Raw genomic sequence first — 18,900 nt, 5'->3', positions numbered from 1 at the left:
AATTTTGTACAGTGCTCCTCACTTAAAAGAACAAGAGGATTGTAGGAGGAGAAATAGACCGTAATGAATTTGAAGTCTATTTCTCCTCCTTCAAACCTCTTGTTCTTTTACATGAGGAGCACTGTACAAAATCAATTGTAGTATGGAGTGTGCATAGTAACAGTCAAATTAAAAGTAACTGTTGATGTAGTTAATAGTGGGTACACATTCTAATGCTTCCTGATTCACATTAACATCATTTTCTGGGCTGTGGGTGAAACCACCCTATTAGTCAGATGAGTCGCAATTGGTCAGTTGGTTTTGATTCTACTCTAGCATCAGATTGATACTTAAACAGCACACGTTTAGATCCATAAAAGGTACTGAAAATACAAAGTACTGGAACAGTCTGCATCATTAGTGACACTATTGATAAGTAATAGTAATACTTGTATACCAGCCATGTCATAATGAGATGATTTCAAGGAATACTTTAGACTGAATGTTAAGTCTGGCATGTAGTGACGACAGCTAGGTTTGCTTTCCCTAGTGTACAGTTTTGGTCCCCTTATCTAAGGAAGGATATACTTGCCTTAGAGGCGGTGCAGCGAAGGTTCACTAGATTAATTCCTGGGATGAGAGGGTTCTCCTATGAGGAGAGATTGAGTAGAATGGGCCTATACTCTAGTTTAGAAGAATGAGAGATGATCTAATTCAAACATGTAAGATTCTGAGGGGGCTTGACATGGTAGATGCTGAGAGGTTGTTTCCCATGGCTGGAGAGTTTAGAACTAGGGGGCATAGTTGCAGGAAAAGGGGTTGGCCATTTAGGACTGACATGAGGAGGAATTTCTTCACTCAAAGGGTTGTGAATCTTTGGAATTCTCTACCCCAGAGGGCTGTGGATGCTGAGTTTATTCAAGGCTGAGATAGACAGATTTCTGGACTCTAGGGGAATCAAGGGACATGGGGATTGGGTGGGAAAGTGGAGTTGAGGTCGAAGATCAGCCACGATTTGATTGAATGGCGGAGCAGGCTCCAGGGCCCATATGGCCTACTCCTGCTCCTATTTCTTATGTTCTTAGAACACTTAAAATTGGGCATTTGAAGGTGGAATGTGTAGCACATTGGAGAAACAAGGAGCTTTGTTTGGGAGCAGTAGAGAATGAGTTTGCACACACTTGAATGCTAATCTTGTCTATTTGTGGGAGGAACAATCATCTGATGCTGCCACTGTGCATCTCTTAGAGGTTAGTTTCAAAATAGCATAGGTGTTATGTAGGAAATGGTTGCCCCATGATCTCAGGTCATTCTTGGGGTGGAGAAAAAGAGGAGCCAAGAAGAAACTTGGGAAGAATAATTCCTTAAATAGAAAAAAGCTTGATGTACATTGCATTAGATTGGCTGAAAGTGAAAGCAAGCATTAATTCCTTACTAATCTGATGTGAATTAATCCACATGCAGTGCATATGGCCAAATTAGAGGCATCTATACAGAGAAAACATTTCACCCAAAGTGTTGAGCGATGACATTTTAAAAAAATCAACTTAATCTAATTAAATCTTACAGTATTAATAGACATCCTTTAATCTCAACCAATATTTTCTTAAGCATGCCAATAAATCATCTACCACAGCCATTTTATTTAAACATACTTTGCAAATGTAGTTATATAATTATAAACAATTTTACAACACCAAGTTATAGTCCAGCAATTTTATTTTAAATTCACAAGCTTTCGGAGATTTTCTCCTTCCTCAGGCAAATGTTTTTAAAAAAACATTTGCCTGAGGAAGGAGAAAATCTCCGAAAGCTTGTGAATTTAAAATAAAATTGCTGGACTATAACTTGGTGTTGTAAAATTGTTTACAATTGTCAACCCCAGTCCATCACCGGCATCTCCACGTTATATAATTAAACAGAGGAAACTTTTATATTAAATTCATGTTTCGTCTGATGATTCTGCAATTTTATAGTGCCTACCAGAGGAGCTGGTGTGTGATTTAGTGTCAAACTGGTCGAGAAAGCTGAGTTGAGTTGTATTTAGTATACCTTGTGATGTGGGTTAGTAACTTATGGGAGGTAGGAGACAGAGAGTAGGGACAAAAGGGAATGTACACTGATTAGCAGGACGCGACAAGTGGTGTTCCCCAGGGATCCGTACTGGGGCCTTAGGTTTTAACCATATGTATCAATGACTTGGATGAAGAAATAAAGTTGTATATCCAAGTTTACAGATGACACTAAGATAGGAGGCACAATAAGTTGTGTAGATGGGAGCAGAAATTTAGAATTTAGATACCAATCGGGACAGTGGAGGAAGGAGTGTGATCGGTATACTGTGGAGCCGGGGGAGCACTCTTCCTCCTCCTGGCTCCACAGCGATGGTTTTTGAAGAAAAGACGTATCTTTTGTTGGCGTTCACCCAGCGACCAATGAAGAATGCTGGCTCCTGCGGTGTCAAATTTCGGCAAGGGGGCCTTAAACTGTCTTCAGGCCCCTTTATATGGGGCCTAATGCCTGTTTTAAAGGGGCTGCCAGCACCTGAAAAATTGCCCGATCCAATATCGGGTCAGATGTCTTTTGGGTGTCCTTTGGGCATGGGACGTTGGTCCCCGAAATGGGACCTTGTTGCACCCGTTTAGCGCCTGTAAAATGGACACAACAAGGTCCAGTTTCTACCCTCAGGAGTTCAAATGTCACCATAGCAAGTTGTGAAATTGGGTTCAATTTGAGGACTGGCACGCAAATGAAACCTGCCGGATTATTGTAAAAACCCAATTAGTTTACCAGTGTCATTCAGGGAAGGGACTTGCCACCTCTACTCAGTCTGAGACTTCAGTCCTACCTGTTTTGGACTTTTAATGCCTTAAGAGCAATGGGCAATAAATGCTGCTGTGCCAGTGTCATCCACATTCCAAGAACAAAATAAAAAGACGTAAAACTGAGCACAAATTGTTGCTAAATTGGCAGTCACTTAAGAAGCTTGTAGAATAGCTGGTACGAGAAGTGAAAGAAGTTCATGATACCGTATAGGTGTTGATTTGAGGTTGGGGTTAAGGCACATTGTTGTGGTAGAACAGAGGCAGCTTTACTCTGTACCTGACTATGCTATATACAAAAGTGTTCCAATCCTCATTACTGATGACACATATTTTATATAATGACAAATATATCACAGTATTGAAAATTTGAATACAGTACCAGTTTGAACTGGCAGACTAGAATAGAATCATAGAAAATTTACGGCACAGAAGGAGGCCATTTGGCCCATCGTGTCCGTGCCGGCCAAAAATGAGCCACCCAGCCTAATCCCACTTTCCAGCACTTGGTCCGTAGCCTTGTAAGTCATGGCACTTAAGGTGCACATCCAGGTACTTTTTAAATGAGTTGAGGGTTTCTGCCTCTACCACCCTTTCAGGCAGTGAGTTCCAGACCCCCACCACCCTCTTGGTGACAAAAATTTTCCTCAGCTCCCCTCTAATCCTTCTACCAATTACTTTAAATCTATGCCTCCTGGTTATTGAACTCTGCTAAGGGAAGCAAGTCCTTCCTATCCACTCTATCTAGGCCCCTCATAATTTAGTACACCTCAATTAAATCACCCCTCAGCCTCCACTGGTCCAAAGAGGATACAAGATGAAGTTTCTTAGGAGAAAAATGTCACTTTGCCAATATACTTTGCCAATAGTAAAAATACTTTTTGTTAGCTACCCGTGAAAAGTCTGCCCTATCTTCCTCCCCTTTCAGCTGATCTGGGAGGCGGAAATAGTTTGTGCTTTCACTTTAACCAGATTTACATCCTTGTTGTACAGCAGCTTTCCATTTAAGCTGGTCCTACGCTGTGCCTTTTAGATCTGATCTGCTTGACCTTGCTACTTATTTTAATTGAAATATAATAGCTTTATTACTAGTATATTCTGGGTTACTTAACGCTGTAATTAGATTAGTGTACAGAAGTAGATGGCACTAGTAATAAAAAGGTTTGTGCCACAGTGTGGTTTATATTCCTATGTAATGTTTTAGTAGAAGGTTTGCCATACAGTTCCGCAGTCTATTTAAATGTAACCCTGGATTTCAGCCTCTTATCTGACCTTGACTGAGTCATGGGTCGGTAATTGTCTCCTGTTCAATATGCAGTGCTATGCTATGTAAATTGTGAAGAGTAAAGAGGATAAAGAACAGCCGATTACTTTAAGCCAATTGCTTATCATTGAGTGCCTTTGAGCCAGAAACCTGGGTTGTTTCATTGATGCAAAAGAGAGATATACAAAGTGTCTCAAGGGTCCCACTGTTAAAATGACATTGTGGGGGGGGGGCTAACATCAACAATTCTTGGACATATTTCAAACTTTTTTTTAAAAGACTCAGTTATGTCTGTGTGAACATGAAATGTAGCATACTGAGTTGAATATACTTTCAAGTGGATGTAGAATTGGTTTTTATTGTAAATTAATTTTGAAGTGGATTAATCCATTACTTTTCAGACTCAAAATGAAACTTAAGCAGGGGTGGAGTTTGAAGAGTCTAAATGGTTCATTTGCATCTGCAGTTTTGTCATAACAAGGTACTTGTAAAGAGCAGCACTGTCTTAACTGGAGCAATCCATCATGAAAGGCACTTTGGATGAAGACTTGCACATGGATTTGTTTAATAACCTGATGTACTATGCATTGATGCCTGAGATTTCCCATGAGATGGAGCAAGTTCCCAAACTCAGTCCAAGTAAATCCTGAGCAGAGGACAGGCAGTTTCCCCAAAGGGCAGCTCAACCGTGGGCCAGTTTTATGCAGCTAATAAATGGTTTCTAAACAGCAGAGATTGAGACATGGCAGCAGGTTTCACGTCCTGCCTCACAACTGGGGATTAGTGCTTGGAAAAGGAGAGTTTGAAGACCAGAAAACAAAAATAAAGAATAGGAAAAGTAAAAATCAATTTTGAAAGGTTTTAAAATATGTCCGGAATATATTACAATGACTTTTTTTCCACCTCCCTCAGATCAAAGAAATTAAATGGGGCGATGTTGGAGGCTGGACAGGCCAAGGTGGTTCCCTTTTGGGTACTAAACGGTAAATATAGTACTAACAGTATGTATTTGATCCAGAGTGAATAGAAATGTAAATTGGTATCCTCAAAGCCAATTCTTTGAGGATTAGAGGAAGTATGATTACAATATGGTTTCAAATGTACTCTGCAATGATCGCAAGGGATCTGTTCAATCCAGCAAATAGCGATGGAAATTTGAGTCTACTGATTTTCGCTTTTGCAATTCGGGTGGTTTGTTTACAAATTAAAAAGTTCTCGCTTGTAAGCAAATAATTCCTGACGGTCTGTTGAAATAACTTTTTGTCATGTTTTCGGTTAGGGTTTTGTAATTAATGAAGAAAAATGTAAAATATTTCAGTACAGTACAACTGTGACTGTAGGACGCTTGCTTAGAAGTTGGAGTGAGGCCCTGCAAGTTTAAATTAATGCAGAAGGAATGCTCATCCTTAATGTGTGTTGAAAGGCAATGGGAGCGAGTTTCAGCTGCCACCCACCTGTTTCTAGTCTTAAGGGCAGCCTGCAGAGGAAAATTGGGGGATGGTGGAGCCTCGGCAGCTCTTGAATGTCCAAGGCCCGCCTGATACAATTTTCAGCCTGTAAATGGGTGCACAACTCTTCCGTTTCAAGCGGGAGGCTGTTGTTTTGAATATTCTATCATTATAGGACAACAGTTGCAATTTTGAAGTACAATGTACCAGGCAGTGAGCGGCCTAACTGGTGGTCCTTACAGGAGTCGCTGGTGGTCACAAAATAAAAGGACCCCAGACCTCTTCTTTTCTTAAAAAAAAATATTTTTATGGAGCAGGAAACGCAGGAGTGCTCCTCCTAGCTCCACAAAAGTACTGCAATCTGCTGCTGACCCATGCTCGACCACACTCTGGGATCAGGCCCACCCTCCGCACTCCGCAGGTTCGATCTATCGGCGGGCTCATTGTAGGAGCCGGCTGATTTCCCAGTCCTCCCACAACCGACAAACTGCAGCAGAGTGCCCGTTTGCATTCAAACAAGTCCCGAATCTGAAAATGGTTCAGGTCACCTGACGTGGCTTCAGGCAGGGATGGGTGTGGCCACTCCTCCAACTTCACACCTGTTTTGGGCATATGTTTCAAATCGCCCCCCCGCCCCATGTGTATGTTTTAACCATATTTGAATTGCTGCTTATTTCACCAAAATGTAAAGTTCTGTATTTTTTTAAATTTTAAAATATACTTTATTTCATAGAATTTAAGGATACACACAGTTCAATATAAATATCACAATTCCAAAGCAATACAATTCAAAACAAAACAACACAATACAGATCATACACAACACGATCCCAATATTACAATTCAAGCATAGTAGATTTCTTATGATGCATGGTGGGATGGCCTTACACGGTGGCCTTTCCCCATGGAGCCTTTGCGTAGGCCACACCTCGCTTCAGTGTTTCCCGCAGACGCACTCTTAGACCTTGGAGTGTGCCAGTCTGTATGTGTCCCCAAAATGTACAAATATCCTTTGTGTTATTCATTGCAACTGGATATAAATCAGTTGCCCCAGTTTCTGACACACTTTTCATTTGTTCACACTTCACAGCACCCTTCCTATAAAGAACCCAGAGGGCATTGCTGAGCAAATACGTTTACATAATATCAATGCTGTGCTGCTGATTGGTGGCTTTGAGGTATGTCCTGCATTTCTTCTGTGTTCTAAAACATGTTAAAATGCCGTATAGGTTTGAAAATGAAATGCAATTCTCAAGCATATTCTTTTCTAGCTTTACTAAATATACAAAAAGAAATTGCATAATACATTTTAGTGAAATGAACAAAAAATCGTTAAAAATCTCTTTCTGAAAACAGCTGTACTGATTCAGATAGCACAGCTTCTAATTTGAGTTCTTCAACTGCATAATTTTTGAGTCTCTTCCCAAACTAGATCTAAATCAGAGGTGGCACCCTGGCTGGGACAACCGCCCTTGCTGTGTCAGCAGAACGCTGGGTGTGATGTCGGGCAAATTATTCGTGTGCTGTACTCTAATTGACCGACTTGGATGACTTTGAAACTTGTTAATTGTCATAATTTAGTAACTGTTCCTTTCACTGTCTCATAATCTCATATGATTTTGATCTTTAATCTCCAAAATTAACATGTATTACAAAGGCTGTGCCCAGGGCTTTTCCTATTCAAGTGTGCTAGAAAATTTGTTTTGATTATGGAATGTATGTCTAGAATAATGTGGTTGAAAATGAGTATCAAGTCAGGGATTTAAACAAGGGATTCAGATGATGATATAAACTGCAAGAGCACAGCTCAAGAAATTCATGTACGCCATTTAAACTCCAAGTTTACATTACTGCCTGGAACTTAATTTATCCATAATTTATTATAATGCATATGGCATTAGGCTCTTGCTTCAAATTCTCAGTACCTTGCTACAGTATTTTGTGGTCGAGAGAGTGGTGGAGAGGTTTTAAAGTTAGACTAAGTCAGTTTAAAGGGTATATGTTTCATTATAGTCTATAACTAGTTATTAGGTGGCTGCAACATAGTGCCATTGGATACTTCACAGGGGGGTACAATAAAAATTAATATACGGTAAATTTAACAGTGCAACTGAGAACCCAGTATATATTACAACAAAGCCTATATATTTAATTGATATAAAGTGCCTTGATAGTGCCAGTAGTGAAATGTTTGGCATCCAGTTAGAATACTGGAATTTCAGTGTCAATCTTGACTGGCTATCAAATGTGTGTAATATCACTACAAGAGTTACACCAGTTCCCAGTTGGAACATTGCGTGGCACTGGAATGCACCTTCCCAGGAGGATGGTTGGTCAGTTTTTTTTTTCCCATGGACTCATACCTCCTGTTGACTAATCATGTTTGTTTATTGGTGAAGCACATGGAGGTGTCCATGTTGCTGGCCTAACCTGGCTTCCCTGGATAAAGGAGGAAGAGTAGTGGCTGCAATGGGAATGTAAAATGGTGAAAGTAGATGCAAAATGTAACTGTTTCAAATATTTGTTTTAAGTTAGAGTATTTTTTAGATAATGTAAGCATGCAAGTGATAGATGGCTCTCCCTTTTGGCCCTTGCCATGTTTCTAATTTAACTGTTGTACATAAAAGCTAATCTGGATGTGCCCTCCAGGCATACCTGGGACTTTTGGAACTGTCAGCTGCACGTGCCAAGTATGACGAGTTCTGTATTCCCATGGTAATGGTTCCTGCCACTGTCTCCAACAATGTGCCTGGTTCAGACTTCAGCATTGGTGCAGATACTGCCCTGAACGCAATAACTGATGTAAGTCTGTATAGGAATGTGAGATTACAATACTAACACAATGGTCCACAGTGACGTTTGGTATCATTTCAACTGCATTTGTTATCTGCTAGCACCAGCAGTATTGATACCACTGTTGCAAATTACTAGATCCCCTCAAGAATGTAAAGTTCCATCCATTTTAATCTTATTGGCTTGTGCTAGGTTTCTAATTTTAGCTTATCTAACTCATTTTTTTAATTATAGTACCTTTTTCAATTAGCACGAGGTTCTAAATTTTGTTCAGCCCTTTCCGCTAATGAAGCAGATGTTTGAAGTGTCTTCGATCTGACTTCCTGTTTTTGGCAGTTCTGTATAGTCATATTGGTGAGCCCAATTGAAAAGTCTCATCTCATGTTTCTGAATTGCAGGAATTCATTTTCATTAGCTCAGGATACTTTCAAACCAGAATTAACATGACCCATTTGGCTCATTGCTCTAAAACAGCAGTCGATTTAGTTCAAAAGGCTCGTTCAAGGTAGTCAACTTAGTCAATGTTTTATCATCTTTAATAATACCCAAGAGACTGGTCTGTTAGCAGCAGTGCCCTTGAATGTATGTCCACGTGAATTTGTTGCTCTCAAAACTTATTTGATACTAGACCTTTAAAAGGCAGGGTCATCTACTCTGCTTCTCTCTTTTATTTTCTCATCCTATCAGTCTTTTCTGTGGAACCCAAGTTGTAGCACAGTTTAGGTAACTAGATAATTCAGAAACTTAAAGTCCTCTGTTTTCCCCAAAACACCTAGTGATTTTTTTTTTGGTATACAATAGTGTGATCCTTGTTAGTGCTGGTAGATAATGTTGCAGTTGGATATTATTCAAGGTAGGTAAATTGAGGCATGCAGTAGAGCATAAAACCTTTCAATATCTGTTTCTGCATCAACTCTTTGTCTGTTACAACTTTTGTTAACGGTTTCAAAAAATATTGTGTTTTTATTTTGCTGCATATTAATCACCTGTAGTTTATGTACTAACCAGGCAACATTTCAACATTTTCTAGAAACTGAGAGAGAATTTATATATCTTGCAACAATAGGAAATACACAGATCGACAACATCTGTAAAAAGAAAAAAATGGTTTAATATTTAACAATGGTAGTTCATTCACCGATTTTTTTTTTCTTAGTCATAAGAACATAAGAACATAAGAAATTGGAGCAGGAGTAGGCCAATCGGCCCCTCGAGCCTGCTCCGCCATTCAATAAGATCATGGCTGATCTGATCCCAACCACAAATCTAAAGAACACAAGAAGTCGGAGCAGGACCCGGCCACATAGCCCCTGGGCCCTCTCCGCCACCCACAGGGCATTGACCGATCCGAACTCAGCTTCATGTCCAATTTCCTGCCCGCTCCCCATAACCCCTAATTCCCTTTACTTCTAGGAAACTGTCTATTTCTGTTTTAAATTTATCTAATGATGTAGCTTCCACAGCTTCCTGGGGCAGCAAATTCCACAGACCTACCACCCTCTGAGTGAAGAAGTTTCTCCTCATCTCAGTTTTGATGTGGAGATGCCGGTGATGGACTGGGGTTGACAATTGTAAACAATTTTACAACACCAAGTTATAGTCCAGCAATTTTATTTTAAATTCACAAGCTTTCGGAGATTTTCTCCTTCCTCAGGCAAACGTTTGCCTGAGGAAGGAGAAAATCTCCGAAAGCTTGTGAATTTAAAATAAAATTGCTGGACTATAACTTGGTGTTGTAAAATTGTTTACATCTCAGTTTTGAAAGAGCAGCCCCTTATTCTAAGATTATGCCCCCTAGTTCTAGTTTCACCCATCTTTGGGAACATCCTTACTGCATCCACCCGATCAAGACCCTTCACAATCTTATATGTTTCAATAAGATCGCCTCTCATTCTTCTGAACTCCAATGAGTAGAGTCCCAATCTACTCAACCTCTCCTCATATGTCCGCCCCCTCATCCCCGGGATTAACCGAGTGAACCTTCTTTGTACTGCCTCGAGAGCAAGTATGTCTTTTCTTAAGTATGGAGACCAAAACTGTATGCAGTATTCCAGGTGCGGTCTCACCAATACCTTATATAACTGCAGCAATACCTCCTTGTTTTTATATTCTATCCCCCTAGCAATAAAAGCCAACATTCCGTTGGCTTTCTTGATCACCTGCTGCACCTGCATACCAACTTTTTGATTTTCTTGCACTAGGACCCCCAGATCCCTTTGTACTGCAGTACTTTCCAGTCTCTCGCCATTAAGAAAATAACTTGCTCTCTGATTTTTCCTGCCAAAGTGCATAACCTCACATTTTCCAATATTATATTGCATCTGCCAAATCTCCGCCCACTCACCCAGCCTGTCTATATCCCCTTGCAGGTTTTTTATGTTCTCCTCACTCTCTACTTTCCCTCCCATCTTTGTATCATCTGCAAATTTTGATATGTTGCACTCGGTCCCCTCCTCCAAATCGTTAATATAGATTGTAAAGAGTTGGGGACCCAGCACCGACCCCTGTGGAACACCACTGGTTACTGGTTGCCAGTCCGAAAATGAACCATTTATCCCAACTCTCTGCTTCCTGTTTGATAACCAATCCTCCACCCATGCCAGAATATTACCCCCAATCCCGTGATTTTTTATCTTAAGTAATAATCTTTTATGTGGCACCTTGTCGAATGCCTTCTGGAAGTCTAAATACACTATGTCCACTGGTTCACCTTTATCCACCCTATACGTTATATCCTCGAAGAACTCAAGCAAATTTGTCAGACATGACTTCCCCTTCATAAAGCCATGCTGACTTTGTCCTATTAAATTATGCTTATCTAAATGTTCCGTTACTGTCTCCTTAATAATAGACTCCAAAATTTTACCCACCACAGATGTTAAGCTAACTGGCCTATAATTTCCAGCCTTCTGCCTACTACCCTTTTTAAATAACGGTGTTACATTAGCAGTTTTCCAATCTGCCGGGACCTCTCCTGAGTCCAGGGAATTTTGGAAAACTATCACCAAAGCATCCACAATCCCTACTGCCAATTCCCTCAAGACCCTAGGATGGAAGCCATCAGGTCCAGGGGATTTATCCGCCTTGAGTCCCATTATTTTACTGAGTACCATCTCCTGAGTGATTTTAATCGTATTTAGCTCCTCCCCCCCGAGAGTCCCCTGTTTGTCCAGTGTTGGGATATTCTTAGTGTCCTCTACTGTGAAGACTGAAACAAAATATTTGTTCAGCATTTTTGCCATCTCCATGTTTCCCACCATTAATTTCCCGGTCTCATCCTCTAAGGGACCTATGTTTGCCTTAGCCACCCTTTTTCTTTTTATATAACTATAGAAACTCTTGCTATCTGTTTTTATATTTTTTGCTAATTTCTTTTCATAATCTAACTTCCCTTTCTTAATCAATCCTTTAGTTACTTTTTGCTGTCTTTTGAAGAATTCCCAATCTTCTATCCTCCCACTAAGTTTGGCTACCTTATATGTCCTTGTTTTTAGTCGGATACTATCCTTGATTTCTTTACTTAGCCACGGATGGCTGTCATTTCTTTTACACCCTTTTTTCCTCAGTGGAATATATTTATTTTGAAAGTTGTAAAATAACTCCTTAAATGAACACCACTGCTCATGTACCGTCTTACCCTTTAATCTATTTTCCCAGTCCACTTTAATCAATTCCGCTCTCATACCATCATAGTCTCCTTTATTCAAGCTCAGTACGCTTGTTTGAGAATCAACCTTCTCACCCTCTAATTGGATATGGAATTCAACCATGTTGTGGTCGCTCGTTCCAAGGGGATCCTTAACTAGGACATTATTAATTAATCCTGACTCATTACACAGGACCAGGTCCAAGGTTGCCTGCCCCCTTGTAGGATCAGTTACATACTGCTCAAGAAATCCATCCCTGATGCACTCAATGAACTCGTCCTCAAGGCTGCTCTGCCCAATTTGATTTGTCCAGTTAATATGATAATTAAAATCCCCCATAATTATGGCTGTTCCCTTATTACATGCCCCGACTATCTCCTGATTAATACTTCTTCCAGCAGAGTTGCAACTATTAGGAGGCCTATATACTACGCCCACTAATGTTTTTTTTCCCTTATTATTCCTTATCTCCACCCAAACTGTTTCATTATCTTGATGCTTTGTCCCAATATCATTTCTCTGTATTACAGTGATTCCTCCCTTTATTAACATAGCCACCCCACCTCCCCTTCCTTCCTGCCTGTCCTTCCTGATTGTTAAATACCCTGGCATATTTAATTCCCAGTCGTTGTCACCCTGCAGCCATGTTTCTGTAATGGCCACAAGATCATACCCATACGTAGTTATTTGTGCCGTTAACTCGTCCAATTTATTACGAATGCTACGTGCATTCAGATAAAGAACTTTCAAATCTGTTTTGTGACGCTTAGTTCCTGCTTTTTCCTTTTTTAACACTTTACCTATTACTCCATACCTTCTGTCCCTTCCTGTTACGCTTTCCTCTCTCTCCCTGCTCAGGTTCCCAACCCCCTGCCACTTTAGTTTAAACCCTCCCCAACAGCACTAGCAAACACTCCTCCTAGGACAGCGGTCCCGGCCCTGCCCAGGTGCAGACCATCCGGTTTGTACTGGTCCCACCTCCCCCAGAACCGTTTCCAGTGTCCCAGGAATTTGAATCCCTCCCCCTTGCACCATTCCTCTAGCCACGTATTCATTTGAAATATCCTCCTATTTCTACTCTGACTAGCACGTGGCACTGGCAGCAATCCTGAGATTACTACCTTTGAGGTCCTATTTTTTAATTTACCTCCTAACTCCCTATATTCTGCTTTTAGGACCTCATCCCCTTTTTTACCTATTTCGTTGGTGCCTATGTGCACCACGACAGCTGGCTGTTCGCCCTCCCCCTCCAAAATGTTCTGTAGCCGCTCCGAGACATCCTTGATCCTTGCACCAGGGAGGCAACACACCATCCTGGAGTCTCGGTTGCGGCCGCAGAAACGCCTGTCTATTCCCCTTACAATTGAGTCCCCTATCACTATAGCTCTGCCACGCTTTTTCCTCCCAGCCTGTGCCGCAGAGCTACCCGTGGTGCCAGGAAGTTGGCTGCTGCTGCCTTCCCCTGATAAGTCATCCCCCCCAACAGCATCCAAAGTGGCATATCTGTTTGAGAGGGGGATGGCCACAGGGGACCCCTGCACTACCTGCCTGCATCTCTTACTCTTCCTGGTGGTCACCCATTCACTTCCTGCCTGTATACCCTTTACCTGCGGTGTGACCAACTCGCTAAACGTGCTATCCACGAGTTTCTCTGCATCGCGGATGCTCCACAGTGAGTCCACCCGCAGCTCCAGCTCCAAGATACGATCGGTCAGTAGCTGCAGGTGGACACACTTCCCGCACACATGGTCGGCAGGGACACTGGTAGTGTCCATGACTTCCCACATCTTGCAGGAGGAGCATATCACGGGTGCGAGGTCTGCTGCCATGACTTGCCTTCGCTTAGTTACCCCTTTTAAATTACGTTGAAATTAGAAAATGTTAACTATACTAGGGACCTAGGTTCACTAAAAAAAACACTATCTGCTATAAAACCTGCAGATCTTCCCTTTCTTATTACTTTACTTACAGTAAAATGGTAGAAATACTCACCTGAACCTACTCACCAATCAGCTGCCTCCCCTGTGCCGCGTCACCTTCTGACTGGTGACGTCACCCCGAACTCTGCCGCTGGTCTCAGAGTCTCGCTCTCAGTGTAAGCTCTGGTCTCGCTCTCTCCGCGCTGTTTATATCCCCGCTCTGGTCTCGCTCTCTCCCGCCGCTCACCGCTCTCAGGTCCACTACCGCTCTGCAGGAAAAGCAAGGCAAAGCAGCACCTCCTTCCCCCACTTTACCAAACTCCCACACGTACCGAACTCTCAGCACACTGTGTTGTCCTCACACCGTGCTGTCCGCACTGACAGGCCCCTGTATTTCTACAGTTGAGACTCAGATGAGTCAGGCCTGCCCCACCTTCAGGTACCAATTGAATCTAGCTAACCAATTAACTTGCTACAGCAGCTCTCTGCTGAAGCCAGACAGAAACTTAGAAATTTAAACTTTTAAATTGACCTTAAACAGTTGAAGCAATATGCACTAGATTTAAAGAGATTAACCCTTAAAGAGATTAACCCTTCAACTCCCACACGTACCGAACTCTCAGCACACTGTGTTGTCCTCACACCGTGCTGTCCGCACTGACAGGCCCCTGTATTTCTACAGTTGAGACTCAGATGAGTCAGGCCTGCCCCACCTTCAGGTACCAATTGAATCTAGCTAACCAATTAACTTGCTACAGCAGCTCTCTGCTGAAGCCAGACAGAAACTTAGAAATTTAAACTTTTAAATTGACCTTAAACAGTTGAAGCAATATGCACTAGATTTAAAGAGATTAACCCTTAAAGAGATTAACCCTTCAACTCCCACACGTACCGAACTCTCAGCACACTATGTTGTCCTCACACCGTCTAAAGTTTTCTACAGCAATATCAAATTAAATGTCTCTAAAATCATCACCCAACTCCCATCACATTTGCCATCCAGTGGTTGTTTTTCTTTATGGTCCTATTTGTTTCCTTAAAACAAATCATATTTTTAATTATTAGACACCATCGTTTTGGTTTGTTTCCTTTCTCTTGTTTCTGGCTGGCTGTCTTTGAGAAAAGAAAAAGAATTAAATCCTATGCAGTTTTCTGTACCCTTTGTTAATGTTTAACAGGACTAGTAAGGGACTGAGGGCTGAGTATCCTTAGCTTGTCTCTGTCTTATACTCAAACACTGGTGTGATGCTGCACTTAGTGACTTGATAGGTATGGTGATATCCTAACCCTCACCAAGTCCCATTCATCCATCACCTATGTGCTCGCTGATCTACTTTGGTTCCTGGTCCATCAACGCCCCAAATTTAAAATTTGCATCCTTGTGTTCAAATCCCTCCGTGACCTTACCCTTCGCTATCTCTGTAACCTCCAGCCTTACAAACGTCCAAGAGGTCTGCACCACCTCTAGCCTCTTATGAATCCCCCACTTACTTCACCCCACCATTGGTGGCCGTGCCTTCAGCAGTCTAGGCGCTAACGCTAAGCTCTCTCCTCCTTTAAGACCCTCGTTAAAACCTACCTCTTTAACCAAGCTTTTAGTTGCCCCTCATAATATCACTTTCTTTGGCTTGGTGTCAATTTTTGCCTGATTATGCCCCTGTGAAGTGCCTTGGGACATTTTCCTGTTAAAGGTGCAATGTAAATGCAAGTTGTTATTGTTGCTGTTGTTAATTTGATTATTAAAAAATGGAATAATACAATTTGCATCTGAAGTTTCAGTCAGATTTTAAATTCTAAGTGAGGCAAGTCCTGGTAATTACTTATTCCATTTTAATACTGTATTTCATCTTTCAATTAAGTTTCAACATTATGATGAAGTGTTGCTGAGCATGTGTCTAATCATTTACGAGCTACTACCTGTCTCTCCCATCTCTTCCTGTGCAGACTTTACTGAAATCACAAAATTTGTCTTGTGACATTAATTCAAACTTACTTCAGGCTATGTGTGCCAATGTGAGCTTTCCAGTGCAGGTTCGCATTGATTGCATGAAATTTATGTTTGCCAAATGGGAAGCCAAACCTCTCCTCACACCTAAAGCAATATAGTATTAAGCTGCACTCTACAGTGTGATAGTCAAAAAAAAAGCTAAATAATTTTTGTTCTGGAAATCCAGGCATATGAATCTTTGCTGCAATTAAATCACGCACGTTCCTGCTATGAGGAGTTTTGCATCCCAATGTGTGTTGTGGCTGCTACCATAAGTAATAATGTACCAGGTTGTGATTTTAGTATTGGTGCTGATACTGCTCTCAACTCCATTGTGGAGGTAAGTCCCATCTTTCAGTTTCAGTTATGGTGATGCTTTTGACTTAATGCTAACTGCACAATAATTATTGTGATTTAAACATCATGTGATGTATACTTGGCATGGCAAAATGCTTCAAGTAATTCTGTGTGGTAGTGCTTGTGTCGCATGCTGTTTCTACTACTTTCAGATTTTTCTTCTGTTTTGCCTCAAAAATCCCATAAATGTGGCAATTTTTCATGACACATGTCATGAAAAAGTGCAATTTTACAGGAGTATGACTGTTTGTTTTTTAAAAGTGTTCTCTATTTTGACCTAAGCTGTGAGAATGACCTAAATATACATTGAACATTTTCTGTAACTTAATGGAAAAACATTATTTGAGGACCAAAAGAATTCTTTACAAATGATCTTTTATAACATAACAAGTTATAAAATATATAATATATATATATATATAATATATAAAATATATGTTCCTAATTTTATAGTGAAACCAATTTTGTTGCTTGTATAAAATTATTTGCCTATGTTGTAATGTGCAATGCAGAAGTGAGTGTAAATATTCCATTATTATGAATAAAAATTGAACAATCCATAGTGGACAATCAAATCCTACAATGCACGTTAGGCAAAATATTTATCCCATTGAAAACAACATTCCAGGTAACTAACTTATAAAACTACTGGATAGTTTTGTCCATCTGTAAACAGCAAATTACATATTTTTTTTAATAACAGGTAAATTTACTGGTATATTTGAGGAATGTTGAATGCTGCTGGCATTTTATAGTTTAAAATACTTTCTGTAATCTCACTAGATCATAGATGAATAACTGAGGATGGTAAAATGAATTTAATTGATTATGAACTCTTGTGCTCAATTTAATTGGTGTTTATTGTACTGACCTGATGTTTTCCTGTTAGACATGTGATCGTATCAAACAATCAGCAAGTGGAACAAAACGCCGTGTTTTCATTATTGAGACGATGGGAGGATACTGCGGCTACCTGGCGAGCATGGGTGGCCTTTCTGCTGGTGCTGATGTTGCCTACATCTTTGAGGAGAAATTTGATATACATGAGTTGCAGGTCTGCTTGAAGATTTTTTTCTTTTAAAAATAAACATCTATTTTTCAAGGGTTGTGTTCTCTACAATTTCATAGCTGTAACTTTTTTAAAAAACCTTTTTTGGTTTTACAATTTTTTTTTAGATATCTATATACATCTATCTATATATAGCTATCCTAATAAATATGATGTATTAATGAATTAATGTACTAAATATTCCTGGATTCAAGATGTTCAGGAAAGATAGGGAAGGAAAGAAAGTTGGGGGGGTAGGGAGTAGGGGGTGGCAGTATTGATTTAAGGAGAATATTGCTGTCCTGGAGGGGTCAAGGACAGAATTTATTTGGTTAGAGTTAAGAAATAAAAGAGGTGTCATTACACAATTGGGTGTATTATTTAGGCCACCAACTGGTGGGAAGGATATAGAGGAGCAAATTTGCAGGGAAATTACAGAAAGGTGCAAAAGCTATAGAGTAGTGATAACTGGGGACTTCAAATATCCTATTATAGACTGGGATAACAATAATAATATGAGGGGCAAAGAGAGGGAGGAATTTTTGAAACATGTTCAGGATAACTTTCTTAACCAGTACGTTTCTGGCCCAATGAGGAAGAGGCATTGCTGGACTTGGTTCTAGGGAATGAGGCGGGCCAAGTGCAGCAAGTGTCAGTGGGAGAGCATTTAGGGAACTGCGATCATAGTATCAGAAGGTTTAGAATAACTTTGGAAAAGGACTCTAAAGTAAGAATACTCTATTGGAGGAGGGCCAATTTCAATGGGATGAGAAGAGATCTGGCCCGGGTAAATTGGAATCAACGATTGGCAGGCAAAACTGAAATCGAACAATGGATGGCCTTTAAGGAGGAGATGGTTCGGGTACAGTCTAGGCACATTCCCACGAGGCAGAGAGTAGGGCAACTAAAGCCAGAGCTCGCTGGATGATAGAGTAAGATGAATCGGAAAAAAAGGGCATATGACAGATGTCAGGTTGATAACGTAAGTGAGAACCAGGCAGAATATAGAAAGTTCAGAGGGGAAGTGAAAAAGGAAATAAGAGGGGCAAAGAGAGAGTATGAGAATAGACTGGCGGCCAACATAAAAGAGAATCCAAAAGTCTTCGGGCATGTCAACAGGTAGTGGGTAGCAAGAGGAGGGGTGGGGCCGATTAGGGAACATAAAGGAGATCTATTCATGGAGGCAGAAGGGATGGCTGAGGTACCAAATAAGTACTTTGCATCTGTCTTTACCGAGGAAGAAGATGCTGCCAGATTCTCAGTAAAGGAAAATATAGTTGAGATACTGGATCGGCTAAAAATTGATAAAGAAGAGGTACTTGAAAGGCTAGCTGTACTTAAAGTAGATAAATCACCCGGACTGGATGGGATGCATCCTAGGTTGCTGAGGGAAGTAAGGGTGGAAATTGCGGAGGTACTGGCCATAATCTTCTAAACATCTGTAGATACGGGGATGGTGTCAGAAGACTGGAGAATTGCAAATGTTACATCCTTGTTCAAAAAAGGGTGCAAGGATAAACCCAGCAACTATAGGCCAGTCAGTTTAACCTCAGTGGTGGGGAAACTTTTAGAAACAATAATCCGGGACAGAATTAACAGTCATGAGGACGAGTGTGGATTGATTAGGGAAAGTCAG

At 40.8% G+C, this 18,900-nt stretch overlaps 1 protein-coding gene across 1 annotated transcript in view; it reads left to right on the top strand.

Moving 5' to 3' along the window:
• Positions 1 to 18,900, top strand: part of LOC137332424 (ATP-dependent 6-phosphofructokinase, platelet type-like) — a 114,938-nt gene that overhangs the window by 74,913 nt on the left and 21,125 nt on the right. Inside the window, exons 14-17 of the mRNA XM_067996250.1 lie at positions 4,978 to 5,048; positions 6,604 to 6,691; positions 8,163 to 8,315; positions 17,106 to 17,270. Coding sequence (XP_067852351.1) covers positions 4,978 to 5,048; positions 6,604 to 6,691; positions 8,163 to 8,315; positions 17,106 to 17,270 — 477 coding nt within the window. The remainder of the gene's footprint in view (positions 1 to 4,977; positions 5,049 to 6,603; positions 6,692 to 8,162; positions 8,316 to 17,105; positions 17,271 to 18,900) is intronic.

The sequence above is a fragment of the Heptranchias perlo genome, chromosome 2 (genome assembly GCF_035084215.1).
Source record: "Heptranchias perlo isolate sHepPer1 chromosome 2, sHepPer1.hap1, whole genome shotgun sequence".
In the NCBI taxonomy this organism is placed as follows: Eukaryota; Metazoa; Chordata; class Chondrichthyes; order Hexanchiformes; family Hexanchidae; genus Heptranchias; species Heptranchias perlo.
The sequence above is the reverse complement of the archived record's forward strand: the minus strand, read 5'-3'. Positions and strand labels throughout refer to the sequence as shown.